Source organism: Oryctolagus cuniculus, chromosome 7 (genome assembly GCF_964237555.1).
Source record: "Oryctolagus cuniculus chromosome 7, mOryCun1.1, whole genome shotgun sequence".
Lineage (NCBI taxonomy): Eukaryota > Metazoa > Chordata > Mammalia > Lagomorpha > Leporidae > Oryctolagus > Oryctolagus cuniculus.
In genome coordinates this window covers 113,434,379-113,453,086 of record NC_091438.1, presented here as the reverse complement: position 1 = coordinate 113,453,086, position 18,708 = coordinate 113,434,379, and the positions used below count along the sequence as shown (strand labels likewise).

The window sequence follows — 18,708 nt, the reverse complement described above, 5'->3', positions numbered from 1 at the left end:
GAAATTAGATAAAGTTAAATATAATGAAAATCTTAAGTCCTCAGTTATTCTAGCCATATTTCAAGTGCTGATACATTTGCACCTTGTGAGCACTCTATTGGACATTGTAGTTCTAGAAGTTATTGTGATGGCTTCAGTTCTCCTTAGTAAACTTTTTTTTCCAAATTTAGTTATAGTTTGAAACTGATCTCTTCCAAATGGATTGAAGTGATGCGGTGTAGATGCTTTGTTTCCATTTGGAAGAGATATACTAAGGCACTTGCCCTTTGCTGTTGTCTCTGCTTCCACCCTCACCTCTTCTTCAGAAGTCCTGGAACACCTCTGCCCAGCCCTGCAACTCCACTGAACAATTTACAGATTGCTAAAAAAAATTCACATTCCTGGAATCTCAGTGTTCAATGGGACATAAGCATACGTCAACCCCTATCTTTCTGCCCCCTCCCTGCAGTGCATTAATACTTATTGTAGAAGGCTCAGCCCTTGTTAAACACCTGGGAACAGATGGATCATTTCAGTCTCTCCTGATATCCGTTGTTCTCTGTGTCCTTATCTGGTCCTTTTAACCAGACTGGGAGCAGGTTAAGAGGACCTTTTCATCCCCATGGTGCCCACGCAAAGCAAGACAATCAGAAAATTCTTAACTGAAGACCTGACTGACTACAAGAATTCAAGGTCACTTGGAATACCAGGTCACTGTGTTGCACAACTTCAGAGAACATCATTCAAATTGTATCCTATGATTGTGCAAGGAGGAGTCTTGTAAGGATTGCAAGCTTTAGACTTTTTTTTTCCTGAGAAAAGAGGGAAAGAGCTGAGAAAACTTTTAAGAAATTCTTTGTTGATGAAAAAATCCTTCCTTCCCTTATCTTCTAATAGAAAGCAACGGCAGAGTAAACTTTCTCAGCACCCTTAGGAGTCTATGTACATCAGAGAATATGAATGGATTGTGTGTGTGTGTGTGTGTGTGTGTGTGTGTGGTATGCTGGTAGAGCTGCTAAGAAACCCATGTGGAACAGTTTAAGTGTCTTAACATAGCCTTCAAGGGAGGCCACAGTATTTATATTCTTTCTGGAATTTTCCATTAATGGAATCTTTCTTTGGTTCATATGATGCCTTGGAGCCCCTTGCTTTGTAAAGAACCTCAGAGCATGAGCTATTGATACTGAGACTAAGTATATACCCTTATGCCATCAAATGCACACAGAGATTTGCTGCATGGTTTCTATCTTTGTGAAGTTGAATAAATTCGTGGGAGGTGGGAAGGATCCAAGGGGTTCTCACAAAAAAAGTGCCTTAAAAATTTATTTATTTATTTTGAAAGTCAGAGTCACAAAGAAGGACACACAGACACACACATGCACACACATAATCTTAAATCTGCTGGTTCACTCCCCAGGTGGCCATAATGGCTGAGCTGAGCCAGGCCAAAGCCAGGAGCCGGGAGCTTCACCCAAGTCTCCTACATCAGCAGCAGGGACTTAAACCTTGGTCCATCTTCCGCTGCTTTTCACAGGCCATCAGCAGGGAGCTGTATTGGAAGTAGAGCAGCCAGGATATGAACCAGCACAGATATGGGATGCTGGTGTTGCAAGTGGCAGCTTTCCCTGCTAAGCTACAACATCGGCCCCTCTGTGTGTACTTGTGTGTTTTTCAATTCAATGATTATATGTTTATTCTCATATCTACACAGGAAACCAAGTGCTGCCTCCTGGAGCTTCTCTGGGAAATGGACTCACACAGGAGGCAGCAAAAGACCTTGGCCTTCCCGCTGGGATTGCAGTGGCAGCCTCTCTCATTGACGCCCACGCAGGAGGACTAGGTAATCTATGCTAACTAACCACAGCTCTGAGTTCAAATAGAACACTCTCCAGATCCTCCTTTGCTGTTTTTGAAGCGAAAGTCAGGGACTGCTTCTTCAAGATGTAGTAATGAACAGCCTTTTGACTGTTAGGCATTGATAGAACTATAGGAACTTTTCAAATATAAAGTGTATTTATCACTTGATTACTTTCTGCATATATAATGATAGAAACAAATGGACATATTTATTCAAATTTCTGGATGCTTCTTTGATTTACCAAAAATTCAAAAAAGCATGCATTAACTTCCAACTATGATGATGATGGTGTACTTACCTATACTATGGTTTTCCGTGGTGGTCAAAAACCTTATAAGGCTAATAGATAATTTTCCTAATATATTTGGCTTGTGACCTGTATCCTATCACTTGGTTTAGTCTTGATTTCATCTGCTGCATAACTCTTACACCTGGTATTCATATATTCACTTATTTATTTATCAATTACCTACTGAGCACTAACCATGTCCAGACATGAAGCTATAGGACAGTGGATTTAAAACCAAACAAAACCAGTATCTCTTCCCCAAGTTATAATGGGAAAACACACAATGAAATCATTACAGTTAAGTGTGATGATTCTGATCTTTTCTTCATCCCTGTTACAGTTTTATTTATTTATTTTTGGTTGTTTTTACTTTCAGTATCTATCATTTCAGCCATCACTATATATTTTTTCCTAGGCTTTCATTCTAATCATGTTTTGTTTTAAACTGTGGTTCACAATTCATGATATAACTTAGTAGTATGACCATTGAATTTTCAGAACAGAATACAGTGGGCTATAATAGGGTAGAAAACATCAAGCTATGTCTTCCATGGCAAGGTAAGCACTATTTTGTGGGACAGTTTCTGTTTTATGTGTATGCATATGTGTATACATAGGCCATGTTGAAAATGTATTTCTTTCCATGGAACACGCTCAACAAGATTTGAAAGACATTCTGGTTCATAATTCATCCTATAGCCCAGAATTATGTCTTCCATATACTTTGGTTATGCTCCCAGAACTGTGCCTTTACAGCCCCATGTCTTGGCACAGGTGTACATGCCCACAGTGACTGTTCCTTGCCTTAGTCCATTTTATGTTGATATAACAGAATACCTAAGACTGAGCAGTTTATAAAGAGCGGAGATTGATTTCTTGTGGTTCTGGATGCTGGCAGTGTCCGGGCTGAGGCACCGGAATATGGAAAGGGTTCTCTTGCAGCTTCATGTCATGGTAGAACACAGAACGACAAGACAAACCTGAGTGAGATAGAGAAGGAATGGGTTGAACCCATCTTTTTGTTAGGAACCCAGTCTTGTGATAACTAACACACTCTCCTGGTAACAGCATTAATATCTTAACTAGGGCAGACCCTCACAATCCAGTCACCTCTCTAAGGTCCCACTCTTCAATACTTTGGCAATGAGGTTGAATTTCCAATGTATGACTTCTAGCAATACATTCAAACAATAGCAGTCCTCTAGTGCTCCAGCTTGCCAACTTCTTCAAACTTAAAGACCCGTAGCAGAGACTTTCTCTCCTGCATAGACTCCCAGGGAATACCCAGACTTATTTAAAAATTCTCTAACTTGTGCTTCTTTCATCACTTTTATCTATTTGAAGAAAAATCACAATGTGCTATAATTCCTGATATATCCGCTTGCCTTTTCCATTAGATGAGGAACCCCTGGAGGTAGGGAAATTATATTTTTCATCTTGTTTCCCCTGTGCTGAGCCCTGTATCTCATCTTACAGGTCCCTGACAAGTTTATTAAATTATAATAAAGTTATACAAAGGCAAGAGTAAGATGTCATGGCCGTAACCTGTAGAGTGAAAGTTAACCTGTTAACTTGTACAGCAGATTATTAAACCGTATCTTGTTCTTCTACATGGGCTGTGGACTTGCAAAAACAGGATAGTGCTCATTGATCTGTGAAATGTTTGTCCTGTTTGTCTCAGTGCCTGAGAAGTAGCAAGCAACCCATACCACATGTGGGTTGGTTGAACGGTGTAGTTTTGATTACAGGCAATCCTCCAGGGATTTTGCAGGGTGTGTAGTGTGTGCTTCTGATTGGAATGTCTTCACTTGAGTTTTAAGTACAAGCTTGGGGATAGCTTGAGTTCTAGACAGTCAGAGTAGAGTGTCCATGTCCCCTAGCAATTCTGACATTGCACAATGTGTGTCAAGCCAGAGTAGCTCCCCCCCCCCGCCACGTTTGCCTCTTATCCCTGGGATGACAGTCTCAGTAATCCACCCCCAGGCTGGTGACAAGCCTCACAACTGGGGCCACCTCCTGCTGAAAAGAGGGCTGCTTGTTGGGGAACCGCGGGCACTGTGACTTCCTTGTCCATTTCCTGCACCGCCCTAAGGGACAGGCAACAACATACCTTCTCACTTCTGCTCAGCACTCACTGTGCCCCACAGTGAGTGACTGGCAAACGAATTGGTTTTTCCCCTAAAAAGATGCTCAGTGACAGAAGTTGTATCCGTACAGATTTGGCTTAGCTCTTTATTCCCTGTAAAATACAAATGCTCGATAGCTAGAGGGTTCTCCCTGTATTTCCCACAAGTGAGTTTTTTAGGTGGAAAGTTAGAATTAGGACCTTGGATTCTTTAATGGCAGAATGTAAGTGCCAATAGTGATTCCAGGGCATAGGAAGGGGACTCTGTGATTATGAGACAGGAAAATATACTTACATTTTTGACCAATGGTTGTTCTTAAACTTCCTCCTCTTGCTTTCACCTATGGCCAGTTCAGCAGTCCAGCAAGGAGAAGAGTCATGGAGGCAAATGTTTCCTTTCATTTTCCACCCTGCTTCTGCCCCTTTTCAATGTGGAGAACAGAGGCTTGAACATTCTAGAAAGATCATCCACTGGTCCCCCCACCTACTTGTTGAAGATATAATAAGAGTTTGTAGTTCCTGTAAACCTGTCAACTCTTGGTCTAGACTGGAGGTGGGGAATGTCCAGTCCACAGGCTGAATAAGGCCTGTGAAATCGTTTGGTCTGGTCCTGTCAAGGCAACCATGGGTGGGAACTTGAAATTCAGTAAATGTACAAGGGTTTTTTTTTTTTTAGATTTATTTATGTATTTGAAAGAGTTACAGAGGAAAGGTGGGGACAGGAAGAGAGAGAAAATCTATCTTCCATCCGCTGGTTTATTTCCAAAATGGCCATAATGGCCAGGACTGGGTCACGTCAAAGCCCAGAGCCAGAACTCCATCTGGGTGCCCTGAGTCTCCTGTGTGTGTGTGTGTGTGTATGGACCCAACCACTTGGGCCATTTAAGTTGAAAATTTGGTATGGCTGGCAAATGATTTTATAAATATCCAAATATCCAAAAATTATATTATCTAAAAATGTCAGCAAGGAACAAAACAAAGTCCCACTCTGGAGAGAAAATTCTTGTTCTTCTCCCCTGGCCTGCATGTGTGTAGCTTACTGCAGACATGCAGGCCAAGGGAGAAGACAGCTAATTCCCTGAGACATACTGTGATACAGTGATGAGAGCACTCAGTGCAGAATCCAAAGGTCCAGACTTAAATTCCCCTGGTGCATAGTAGCACTTGGTACATAGTAGGCTCACACTAACCAGGCATCTCTCTTTGGTGTTTACTCCAGAAGCACAATGCTTGTGGACATTGTGGACACAGAGAAGGAGCCTTCCCAATGGGAGCTCTGGGGGGTAGCACCCAGAAAGACACTAGGAAGTGTCCGTCAGAACTTCTTCCATGAACCTGCCCTCACTTCCCCCTCCACTCTCTGTACCTGAGTACAGGATTCCCTGCTGTAAGATTCTGTAGAGGTGGAGTTCAGAAGACTAATGAATGGGCCAGGTAAATAGTGTGCTATGAGATTACTGAGTTTCAGGTAAGAACCCAGCTTTGGAGTCAGAACCAGATGTCACTCAGGCCTCTCCCCAACAGCCCACTAGCTGTGTTCACACCAAGTGTTCATCTGGCGCCACCTACCTGGGACCCCAGCTTCTGACCAGCAGGAACCTTCAGCACCCTGCTTTGGGGAGATGGCTCTGGACTCTGATTCCCAAAGAAAGCTTGGAATGTGAGGCTGGAGATCAAAGAGACAAGTATAACTCAGCTTATGCTTTCTCTAACTCTGGAAAAAGAGGAGGATGGACTTTGTGGGAATAAAACTCAAAGATAAAAGAACATTTTGTTCTTAAGGTGCTGGTTAGTAAGTTCCCCAGCAGACGGCCAGAAGATAGGAGTCGCTTTGTTTGCACTTTGTGGGAGGATTCTGGCCGGGGCTCCTGCTGCTGATATTTTTCTAGCTTATAAAAATAGCACTAACTTTGTTCCAGGTCTGTTCTTGGCTCCAGCACCCCAACTGTCCTGAAAGGCAATAACAACCTGATTTCTGACTCAGGCCCTTCTCCTCTAGGTTGCTCTGATCTGCCAGAGAAACTCCTGATAAGCCATCGAATCTGGAATCCAGTGCCCTCTTGGTCTGGGAAACCTTCTCTGCCCCCCCAAACTGAGTTAAACCCCTTTTTCTCTTTGTTCCCACTGTGTCTCATAATAGCAGGTTTTGTGGGTATGATTGTCTCATCTACTAATTTGTACTCATTTAGCACCTTGTCATCTCATCCTCCCAGCCCAGCCACCTGCACGGTGCTTTACACATGGAAGACCCTTAGCAAACACAGACACAAACACAAATGCATACTTAGTGAATAAAGTGAGTAATGACTATTACAGTTAAGAGATAGAGTAATCTCTCATTACAGAGGCTGCGGTCCCCCTCCAGTACACCTGACTCACTTCTCCAGGAGTAAGCCTTTGGTTCCAGCACTCCCTGAACTACTCCTAAATGTCTGGAAGTCTTTGTCCTTTGTGTTCCCAATCACTCCAGCAGGTTTTGGCCAAGAGCAAACTTTGTGCCTAGGTTTAGCATGATTCTTTGATTACCAGCACTGAATTCTTTGCCAGATGTTGAGTTGGCTTAAATTGCTCATTTGGGCCAGATGTTGAATTGGCTGAAATTGCTCATCTGAGTTGTAGAGTCAAACCAAAATGAAGATTTTGAATTTCTTTTCTTTTCTTTTTTTAATGACAGAAGAATTTGTTTAGCTTGTCTTGCAAAAAGACTTCCTAGTTCATGCCTTCCTAGAGCAAAACATAATTTGCTGCAGTGAGCAATAAAACATGCCCATCTTGTGTCTTACCATTATCAGTGCTCTAGCAACAAGAGTAGGTAGGCAGTAATTGTAGATAACTTGATTTGGGGGAAGTATTTTTATGAGTTATTTGTATTAAGTAACATATTTAATCAAGAAAAATAATCAGTAGCAATAATCCCTTGCATTTATAAATTTTAGATTTAGAAGGCACATCTGTGATCACCATAGATTTTACTCCTCATAGCAACATTGTAGGGATATGTATAACTCATTTTGCACAGGGAATAACCGAATCTCAGAATGAGTCATAGAGGCAAGAATAGGCAATTATTTATTACTTGCACTTAGTTCTCAAAGCAAAGTTCATAGTGCTATTGCTTCATTCTATTTGGTGAACGAGACAGTGGAGATTCAGACTAGCCAGCTTGCTGAATGTCACACCATCCAGTCGTAGACACATGATTTAAACCCATGCCATCAGATTCATAGTTCACACTCTTCTTATCACTGTGTTATATGCAACAGCGTGTCTACTCAAATATGACCAAGTCTGTTCTTGAACTTGACCCTAGCAATGTCATCTCAGAAAGCACAAAATCTTGAAAAAAGAGTCTTTCAGCAAATATTTATTGATGACCCACTTAAAGAGTTGATGGAGGTATAAGGTGAATATAAGAGAAAAGAAGACTTCTGGGAATTTCTGGTTTAGTATTGAAAGCAGATGAGTAAATAATCAATTATAATTATTTATGCCAGTGGTGGGAGGCTTTGAAAAAAAACATAAAATGGACCTGAAATTGAGACTTGAAGAATTGTAAAAGGATTCCTAGAGAAAATGATATCTGGTAGTATGATTTCAACATTTCCTCCTGTGTTATTGTTTCTTCATAAAGTGGAATTTATTTATTCATTATACATTTTAGATTTCAATCAGACTTTATTTCTAATAATAAAATAGTCATATTAGTATCATTATAAGAACAGTATTAGAACCATCACTGTTCTCAGTACTACAGCTAATATGATCATTTCTTACTTTCCTTTTTTGTGCCAAGTACCCTGTCTGATACTTCATTCTTTATCTCTTATTTATTGCAATAATCATGTAAGATAGAGATTACTTCCCATTTTATACAAGACAGAATTGAAGGCAGAAGGAGTAATAGTTTCACAATCACATAACTAGTAACATAGCAAGATTTGAACCTGAGACTGATTCCAGAGTTCCATATTCTTTTTCTTTAAACCATTGGTCCTCAGCGGACATTTGGGAGTGGACATCTGGCAATGCCTGGGGACACTGGGGCCAGGGATAGTGGTACAAGCAGATGGTGGTCAGAGGCCACAGATGCTGCTATGATCCTGCCGCAGTGCTTGGGCCAATACCTTACAACAAAGGTGTCAACAGCACCAAACCTGAGAAAACCTGTTCTGTCCTGCAGCACCCTCATTGATTCAGTTTATTTCTCTAGATACCAAAGAGTGCTTTAAAATAAGGATTGTGCTAATAGAGGACGTTACTTGAAAAAGTTCACAGAAAAGTCAAATGTAAAAATAAGTTTATTTTGGTGCAAAACACTTTTTGAAATCCATGCATTTTTTTTTCATAATATGTAATCTCCATGAACTTTTTGAATACCTCATGAATGCACCAAATTAAACTTACCTGTTAATTCCATTACCAGTCAACATAGGTTTTGTGAAATGAGCTCTTCAGTAAAAGTAGTTGTGAGACATGAAAGCAGAAGTGAAGTCTGGTGGGTGGAGAGCCCAGGGTGGTTCCTACCCCATTTGTCTCACTGGGAGGAGTCAAGTCACACTGGACTGTGGTCTTAAGATGCACCGTGTGTCGTCTTTTTCCCTTGTTCCCACTCTTCACTGTTGGGGTCCTCACCTCCCAACCCCACCTAGACAACTCTACTCATCCACCAGCACTTAGTCTAAATGCCCATCAGCTAGGGTAGAATTCACTTGGTTGTTCCTCAGCCAAGCAGTGGCTGTGTATGTATAATTCATAAAATATAGAACAGGGATTTAAAAAATCAAAATTAAGAATTGCTAAATCTGAGTGAGGGCCGGCGCCGTGACTCAATAGGCTAATCCTCCACCTGCGGCACTGGCATCCCAGGTTCTAGTCCCAGTCGGGGCACCAGATTCTGTCCCGGTTGCCCCTCTTCCAGGCCAGCTCTCTGCTGTGGCCCGGGAGTGCAGTGGAGGATGGCCCAAGTCCTTGGGCCCTGCACCCACATGGGAGACCAGGAGAAGCACCTGGCTCCTGGCTTCGGATCAGCACAGTGCGCCCGCCGCAACGCTCTGGCCACAGCAGCCATTGGAGGGTGAACCAACGGAAAAAGGAAGACCTTTCTCTCTGTCTCTCTCTCTCACTGTCCACTCTGTCCAAAAAAAAAAAAAAAAAAAAAAAAAAAAAAAAAATCTGAGTGAGGTAGATTCCCAGACCCTAATCTACTGAGGATTCTGGGGGTGGGGTTTAGAAATCTGATTTTAAGCATGGAAGAGGCTACCTGAGACCCAGAGCAGACAGCTTGGGGGACCGCAGTTGACACCAAGGGAACTGGAGTTAGAAGCAGTAGTGACACACAACTGCCAAGTAAGCAAATCAGCCCAGAGCAGAACTGAACTGCCAAGGAGCCAGGCCCAGGCTCTGGCCTAGAGTGCAGAGGAGGGGCGAGCTTATCCAAAGAGAGAGACAGAGTGAATCCAAAGGGGCAGACGTCTCCAAGAAGTAGAAGGGGATTAGAGCCACAGATAACATTATGCCGGGGAATCTGGAAGGGGAAAGCTGCGCCAGTCCCTGGGGAGATAGAGCAAGGACAACTCCAGCAGTTCCTAGACTGGAATCAGAAGAACAGAGGAGGATTTGGTGATGTGATTTCTAGTTTTAAGTTGAGGATTGGTTTAATGAGAACCATGGCTGCCTAAGACCTCTAAGCTGTCTGAATTATGGCAGCCTCATGGAGGGGTAGGGAGGAAATGTAGGGGATAACCTTAGTTTCTTGTTTCAGACTCTGAGGCTTTCTTGGGGTGCTGTGCTTCTCTGTACCACACGGGACTGGCCTGAGCTGGGGATCAGTCTTTAACCCTGTGGACAAAAAGCTGGATGGGATCCAGGGCCTTGGGGCTACAGGCAGCTTCCCTGCTGTCCTTACTCCTCTCTAAATCTTCTGCCACACGATTCAGTACTATCCAGTTGTGAACCTACCATGAAGTCATAACATTTTTAGTTCGACACATACATTGCTATTTCAGTAATGAGTACTCGCAGGCTTTGCATGTAAACTTTGCTCATGGATTCTCTATATCAAATTCTTCAATTTGCAGATGAGAAAACTGAAACCCAGAAACACGGCAAGTCACCCCAGGTTACTCCAGCAAATTACTGTCAGAGTTGAATTTACAGTGTGTGTATCCTAATTCATTGGCCAGAGCCCCTGCCACCATTATGCCATACCATCTCCAATTTAGGGGGAAAAAATGATTCCTAGCATGTTAATCCATTCTCTCTCTTACATCCCATTAACGGGTACAGTCAGTATGGCAGGTGGCTATTAAATACATACATTAGTTTTTGTATGCCCCACATGAATAAGTCTCTTTGTTTTGTTGTCACAACCTACACTATGCTCCCAGGAGTCTCCCTCAAAGCCGGCAATAATAAGAGCACTTGGCATCCAAGTGCCTTCCTCAAGCTCAGAACAGTTACCTTTGTTTCACCTCTCACTTGTTGAACACCTAACCCATGCCAAGCATTTTGCTAGAGACTTCAAGAGTTGTTGTCAGCTCACAACCACACCATGAGCTACCAATATTTTCTGCATTTAATATACAAGGAAGTTAAGGTTTAATAGCTTCATCAAGGTGACAGATTAATAAAGGATAAACTTTCTCTGACTCCAAGGCTTACTGTTGTTCCCCACTTACTCAGGTTAGCATATTTATCTATGTCTAGGTATGTCGTGCTGCTGCTTATGGTAGCCTGTATTTATAGCAATGCATCTCTAATCCTAAAGCATAAGGTAGAGGTTCTATTTTATATTCTTCAGGGTAGGTATATTTCTAGACCTATTTTATGGATGAGAAAGTTGAGTCCCAAAATGGAGAAGTGATTTTAAAAGAGGATTTTTGAGACTGTACGGTAGTCTGTGTTCTATCCATCTTGGAGTACAAGGTCAGGAGTGTTAAACCAGACTGGCATTAGAACACAAAGCTTTTTATTATTATTATTATTATTTATTTATTTATTTGACAGAGTTAGTGAGAGAGAGTGAGAGAGAGACAGAGAGAAAGCTCTTCCTTCTGTTTGTTCACCCCCCAAATGGCCGCCAGGAGCTAGGTGCTTCCTCCTGGTCTCCCATGTGGGTGCAGGGGCCCAAGCACTTGTACCATCCTCCACTGCCCTCCTGGGCCACAGCAGAGAGCTGGACTGGAAGAGGAGCAACCAGAACCAGAACCCGGCGCCCATATGGGATGCCAGCACCGCAGGCGGAGGATTCACCTAGTGCGCCACAGCACTGGCCCCCACAAAGCTATTTTAAGCTATTGGAAAAAGAGAGTGAAACGTATTAATGTTAATATTAACTGTATTGGTTAATTTTGTTAAGGTTTATGCTGCCCTCATTTATGTAGTGACAACCAGCACCTCAAAAACAAAGAAGGTGTTTTTTTTCCTTCCTTTAAGTATTGAAGTGACATTTCAGGAAGTAAAAAAATTTAACCTAAGGTTAAAAGACCAGGAAGGGTAGATCCGAGGCTTGCACCCAGACCTGCGTGACCTGCCCTGCATTGGTGCAGTCTTTGCACCAAACAACGAACAAGTACTGCTCAGTAATGAGAGCAGAGTGTCTTATCCCGAGGTGACGTCCTATGCCCAGAGCCCCTGGTTCCAAGTAAATCCCTGGCCCTCTCATCAGCTTCAGAACCTTATCTGCTACTCAGAGGGAATTTTGGACCAGAACAGTCTATCTGGTCTCTCACGTATTATTAGTACTTGGCTAAGACAAGCTGTTATTTTCTTTTGTTGAGCTTGGGAACAAAAACAAAACATACACAGAATGACCTAGCCCCAGGTTCTGACACTGCCAACCACCTGTTAGGAGGACTTCCTGCTCCAAGTTCAAAAGGTGGAAAACTGCTGGAAAAGTGTTTTGTTGGGGGCCCAGAGTCTAAGATTGCACTTGCGTCACTGGCTCTGAGAGTAGGATTGAGACCACTGTTTTTCATGGCACAGAAACTCAACACGTGCTGTTCACATCCTTATACTGTCTCCGAACACTCATGTTTACTTTGGGCCTTGCATTTTAGCAGCTGATGGTGGGAAAATATCCATCTCTAGTTGTCAAGCCACAGCTCAGCATAGCATCTGACCTGGTGGCTGCTTCCTTACTGTCTTCCCATAGGCCTGGTTCATTTCCTTGTTTTTAAATTTTCTCTCAACTATGCATTCATACAACTCACTGTAAAGAATAAAGAGGAGAAGCAGTGTTTTAATTTCTTCATATTGGGTATTTTGAGGATGGTCTCAGTGCTCTCTGCAGCCAGAATAAATGGCTGCAGAAACTAAGAAGGAAACTTTCAAAAATTTTTTTTCACTTTATTTTAATAAATATAAATTTCCAAAGTACAGGTTATGGATTACAATGGTTTTTCCCTCCCCATAACTTCCCTCCCACCAGCAACACTCCCATCTCCCACTCCCTCTCCCTTTCCATTCACATCAAGATTCATTTTCAATTATCTTTATATACAGAAGATCAATTTAGTATATATTAAGTAAAGATTTCAACAGTTTGCACCCGCACAGAAACATAAAGTGTAAAATACTGTTTGAGTACTAGTTATAGCATTAATTCACATTGAACAACATATTAAGGACAGAGATCCTACATGGCGAGTAAGTGCACAGTGACTCCTGTTGTTGACTTAACAATTGACACTCTTGTTTATGGTATCAGTAATCACCCTAGGCTCTTGTCATGAGTTGCCAAGGCTATGGAAGCCTTTTGAGTTCACCGACTCTTATCTTATTTAGACAAGGTCATAGTGAAAGTGGAAGTTCTCTCCTCCCTTCAGAGAAAGGTACCTCCTTCTTTGATGGCCCTGATCTTTCCACTGGATCTCACTCACAGAGATCTTTCATTTAGGTGGTTTGTTTTTTTTTTGTTTTGTTTTGTTTTGTTTTGTTGTTGTTGTTGTTGTTGTTTTTTGCCAGAGTGTCTTGGCTTTCCATGCCTATAATACTCTCATGGGCTCTTCAGCCAGATCCAAATGCCTTAAGGGCTGATTCTGAGGCCAGAGTGCTGTTTAGGACATCTGCCATTCTATGAGTCTCCTGTGTATCTCGCTTCCCATGTTGGATCGTTCTCTCCCTTTTTTATTCTGTCGGTTAGTATTTGCAGACACTAGTCTTGTTTATGTGATCCCTTTGACTCTTAGACCTATCATTATGATCAATTGTGAACAGAAATTGATCACTGGGACTAGTGAGATGGCATTGGTACATGCCACTTGATGGGATTGAATTGGAATCCCCTGATATGTTTCTAGCTCTACCGTTTGGGGCAAGTCAGCTTGAGCATGTCCCAAATTGTATATCTCTTCCCTCTCTTATTCCCACCCTTATATTTAATAGGTATCACTTTTCAGTTAAGTTTCAACACTTAAGAATAACTGTGTGTTAATTACAGAGTTCAACCAATAGTATTAAGTAGAACCAAAAAAAATACTAAGAGGGATAAAGTATTAAGTTGTTCATCAACAAAATTTCTAGCATAGAAGAAGCCTACTGGTCTCCTGATGCATCCTTTGGAAGCAGTGCCCCCACTATCTTTCCATGACTTTTATTTGCCCTGTACTGTGTACTGTCAAGGGAGAATTTGATTCTCTGAAGGCAGTGAAAGCTGAAAGATCTTAAAGCAATGCAATCAGAACACATAACTGATTCAAATCCTAGTTCCATTGGCTGGCCAGGTAACCCTTGGGAAGCCACCCAACACTCTATGCCTTGATTTCCCCATTTGTGAAATGGGAACAAAAATAATACCTATCTCCTAGAGTTGTCTGAAGAGTAAGTGAGCTAATATCTGTGAGGCACTTAACACAATGCTGTGTTTAGCTATTTGTGTGAGCTCAACCGATTTACATGGTGAATGATAGCAATGGGCATTTTAGCAAATATTTGATGTATTCTGAGTGTCAGGAATTTTTATTGATGTGTTAGATACAATGATAAAGCCAATTTATGTGTGTATATAGGTATGTGTGTATTGTATGTGTGCAGTAATGTGGATATGCATGGCTAGATATGTGCACACATGAGTGACAGTATTCACATATGATTATGAATTAATGAATGCATGCAGTGATTATACATAGATGTATAGAACATATGTATGTGTTTAGGCATTTGTGTGTATGCATATTTGTTCATGCATGTCCATATGAATGCATGTATGTTCCAGAGGTATGCATGTACCTTATGTGTATGTGTACACTTATGTATGTGTGTTTGATGTGTGTATGAATTTGTGATCTGCCTGCTTATGTATACATGTATGTTCTCTGTATGTATTTTCAGGCGTATGCATATGTGTGGACATATCTGTCTACATGTGTATGTACATTTATGTGAGAGATATGCCTGTATATGTCTGCATCAGATGCTGCTATATTTCATGAAGAGCAGGTTTGTATAAAGTGATGGGAGGTTCAGGAGGTGCTACTGCTACAGAGAGGTCCAGAGGAAAGTTCAGTACAGGATGGGAACTTTAAGAGAATGGACCTTATAAAGTAAGGAATGTTTCTAAGAAACAAGGCAGAGATTAATTCAATCACCAAGTGTATGTTGGCCCATGCTTGCCTCAGAGTCAGTCTGGGCAACAATGTTGCTGGGTTGCAGAGGACCTGGTCCCTTCTCTGGAGGAGCTGAGCAGCTGGTGGAGAAGGGAGACCTGTATGCAGAAACCCCTATAAAGCATACATTGCTCTTCTGAGAGGCGAGTAAAGTGCCATAGGAGCACAGAGAATGGATCAGCTGACTGCCAGGATGAGATAGGAAAGCTCACCTGGGAAGTGAAAACTAGGATAAGCATTTCAGGAATCAGGAAGAGAATGTGTCAACCCTAGACACATGCAAAGACCCGACTAATTCAAGGAGCATTCCCATGTGCCAACCTCACAATCAGGTGTAAGATAGGTGCAGTGAGATCTAGCTGTACTCCACAGCCAAATTGATGGGGTTCAAATCCCAGCATTGCCATTTATTATCAAGTTGCTTAATTGTCCTGTGCTTCAGAGTTCTTTCCTGGAAGTGGGAATGTGAATGGTGTCGCCTCATGCATTTGTGGTACTGATGTCTTCTCCTGACACATTGTGAACACTCGACAAGTACCAGCCATTCTATGTCAGAAGTGTGAATGTAAAAGGCCTTGAATTCTAAGCCAAGGAAGTTGAATGCAAAGGTTAACTTGAATCAGTCCTATCTGTTCAGTTCTCTTCCTCAGCACTGGTTTAATGTGAAAAACATATAGAATGTTCTACATGGAACATGTGCCTTTGGGACTGCAGTTATGATTTTTAGTTCCAATGGATGAGACTTAAAGGCATAATCAGAGCAGTAAAAAATATGCCATCTAGTTTTAGGCCTAGACCAAAATCTCACTTATGTAGACTTAAGCATTAATACTTATATTTCCTTGCCCTGAGGATGATTCAGGAAATAACCCAAGCCCTGCCTGTGCTTAACTGTGCCTTTGCCCTCACATCCATCCAGCCTCCGGCATCCTGGCCAGGTGGAGACTGCGATTCCCCATCTCTGACTCTGTATCCCACGATCATTGTTTCTTGTCCACCGCGACTGCAGGCAGCAACACCAAGTTTCACTCTCCTGATCACTCCTGTCTCTGCCGTCTGTCTTGTTGGAGGACTTTTATCTCTGTTCTTTTCTCTTCACCTCTTTATCTCTTCTCTGTTCTTCCAATCCAAATCCAAAGTGTCCAGTTTGCTCACGACCGCTGTAGTCTGAGCTGGTGAATACGCCTCCAGAGCTCACTAGGATTGCTGTGCCCACACTTCCACACGTTCTCATCATTTTGTTGGTGGCAAAGGGAAACTGTTCTCAAGATTGCCCTCTGTTCCCATTTTAGTTAGAAATTGCTATTTACTGGAGACAGAGAATGAAGAATCCGTATAGGAACAAAATAAGTTATTCAGATGACTTCATTTACCTGTAGTAAATAGAATTCACAATGCAGATACCCCCTAAAAAATATTTTTATTTCAACTTACAGTGACTTTGGGGTTTGTTTTGTCAGTCTGATTTCTATCCTTACTTACTTATTGTAGCAATTTTCATACTTGAGTATAGCCACCCAAGTTACTGATTAAAATGCAGATTACTGGGCTCAGTACCACCAGCACCATAGATTCTGATCAGTGGGTATAACTGGGCCTGAAATTTCAGAATTGTGTCAGCCCCCTCATGACTCTAATGGACTTCTCAGTAGGACCTTTAAAGAGAATGAGAAGGGTGGCCTAAATAGGGACAAGTTGCATATTGAGCCCTCTGCATATAATACAGGAAAAGCAAAATTGAATCCAGCCTAATGGAAAGACTGTATTTCTAAATCTCAGATTCAAAAGCAGAGGATGAGGAGAATGCCACCCAAGAGCTATTTACCTATATAGCACTTAATATGGATGAAGAACTTCCTGGCTATGTATCTTCTCACCATCTCTATTTAAAGAGAAAGAGGAGACTTACTTGGACATACGCAGCTATGGTAGCGGAAAGACAAGGACAGGACATTGGTGGCTCTGACCCCCGTGGTCTCCCTCTTACAATTTGTATCCTTTTGCCCAAGCCAATATTAACCAAGTTATCTGAAGGTGTCATATATATATATATGTGTGTGTGTGTGTATATATATTCATATATGTGTATATGTATATTTGTATATATACATATACATACATATATATACACACACACACACACACACACATATATATATAATCCAGAAGACATGGAAAGTCTTTAAGTGAAATGTTCAGTTCTAGGGAAAGCTAAGGCTTCCCTATTTTGTTTAAAGAGAATGTGCTAGGCTGTTGATCTGTACTATTAATAGGTTCCTGGGCTGAATTTAGCCTGGAGAGTTAAAAGTACACCAGCCTTGTGACTCACCACTGTGAAACCCTATGGGGGGAATCTCTCACCAGTATCAATAATGTGAGTGAAACTTTACACACCTTCTATATCCAGGCCTCTCACTGCTGAAAGTTGTAAAGAAAAACCCACACCCTGGGCTCTGTGAAATATATTAAATATGCAGAAATACTGTTGCTCTTGAAAGGATCATCCACTGTCTGGTTCACTGTGATGTAATGTTATTGCCAGTCGAATGCACATGGCCTGATGATTCTTTCCCCTTGTGGGTATCTCTCCTCATTAAGGGTAATATGCGGACAATAATGTTTAAACATCCAAAGAGACTGTGTTGCCATCTCTCCCATTTAGAGTGTGAGCATCTTGTGGGCAATGGAATCAGGTCTTATTCATCTCTGTAACATTAGATACAAGCACCTAAGCCCAGTAAGTAAATGAATGTGTAAGAATGAATAGGTCTGGGGCCGGTGCTGTGACGCAGTGGGTTAAAGCCCTGGCCAGAAGCACCAGCATCCCATATGGGTGCCAGTTCTAGTCCCGGCTGCTCCTCTTCTGATCCAGCTCTCTGCTATGGCCTGGGAAAGCAGTAGAAGATGGCCCAAGTCCTTGGGCCCCTGCATCCACGTGGGAGACCCAGAAGAGGCTCCTGGCTCCTGGCTTCAGATTGGCACAGCTCCAGCCATTGCAGCCATCTGGGGAGTGAACCAGTGGAAGGAAGACCTCTCTCTGTGTCTCTACCTCTCTCTGTAACTCTGTCTTTCAAATAAATAAAATAAATCTTAAAAAAAAAAGAGAGAGAATAGGTTTGCTTCAATTACATGCTAAGCAATAGACTAGTTACAATGGTGGATGGCGCAATCAAAGAAGTAGCGTGTCATGGGCTAAAAGTTCTATAGGAGTACAGGAGTTTTAATGAGGGAGAAGTCACTTTCAGCTGAAACAGTAAGGCAAAGAAAGGACAAGCACACAGATATTCAGTGAGGGACCTCAGTAGGGCAGAAAAGTGCTGAAGATTCTACATCCACCTAGAAGCCCACAGGGTCGCACAAATACAGATGGGAACCTCCAGATGCCAGCTACTGTGGTCTTTCACAAAAGTGGGAGGAAGAACTGACTGATAGGTGTATTCTCTACTGGAGGCAGAGTGGCTCAGAGAATTCTGCAAGGAGAGAATAGCAGACATGAGGGTACTGAAATGGGGTTGGGAAATGGAGAGCACTGAAATCAGGCTAAAACCTGTATCTCTAAGGAATTCCTGGAAGATGAGACTATAAAGATTAAAATGGGTAGAAATACTTTTACATTTCCTGAGTACTGTTGAAAACTTTGCATTTCCCTTCTGCCATAGGGTTCTGACATGTCTTTTAAGCAATAGTCATTCCAAGCAAGACCTTAATTGTTTCTTTGTTTATCTAAAAGCAGGCAAATAAACAGACAGATGACTCACTCTCCAAATGCCTGCCATGGCCAGGGCTGGACAGGCTAAAACCAGGAGCCAGAACTCAATCCAAGTGTCCCATGTAGATGGCGGAGGCCCAACCA

General features: G+C 42.1%; 1 protein-coding gene across 21 annotated transcripts in view; it reads left to right on the top strand.

Annotated features, from left to right (window-relative positions):
* The window catches only part of FGGY (FGGY carbohydrate kinase domain containing), a 532,663-nt gene that overhangs the window by 263,443 nt on the left and 250,512 nt on the right, over positions 1 to 18,708 (top strand). For 16 of the 21 annotated variants that reach the window (XR_011390684.1, XR_011390683.1, XM_070078420.1 and 13 more), the window contains exon 7: positions 1,691 to 1,819. Coding sequence is in view for 19 of the 21 variants with exons in the window: in XM_070078420.1 (XP_069934521.1) it covers positions 1,691 to 1,819 (129 nt within the window). In the remaining 2 variants the exon portion in view is untranslated. The remainder of the gene's footprint in view (positions 1 to 1,690; positions 1,820 to 18,708) is intronic. The other 5 variants (XM_070078429.1, XM_070078427.1, XM_070078418.1 and 2 more) reach the window with 1 other exon arrangement.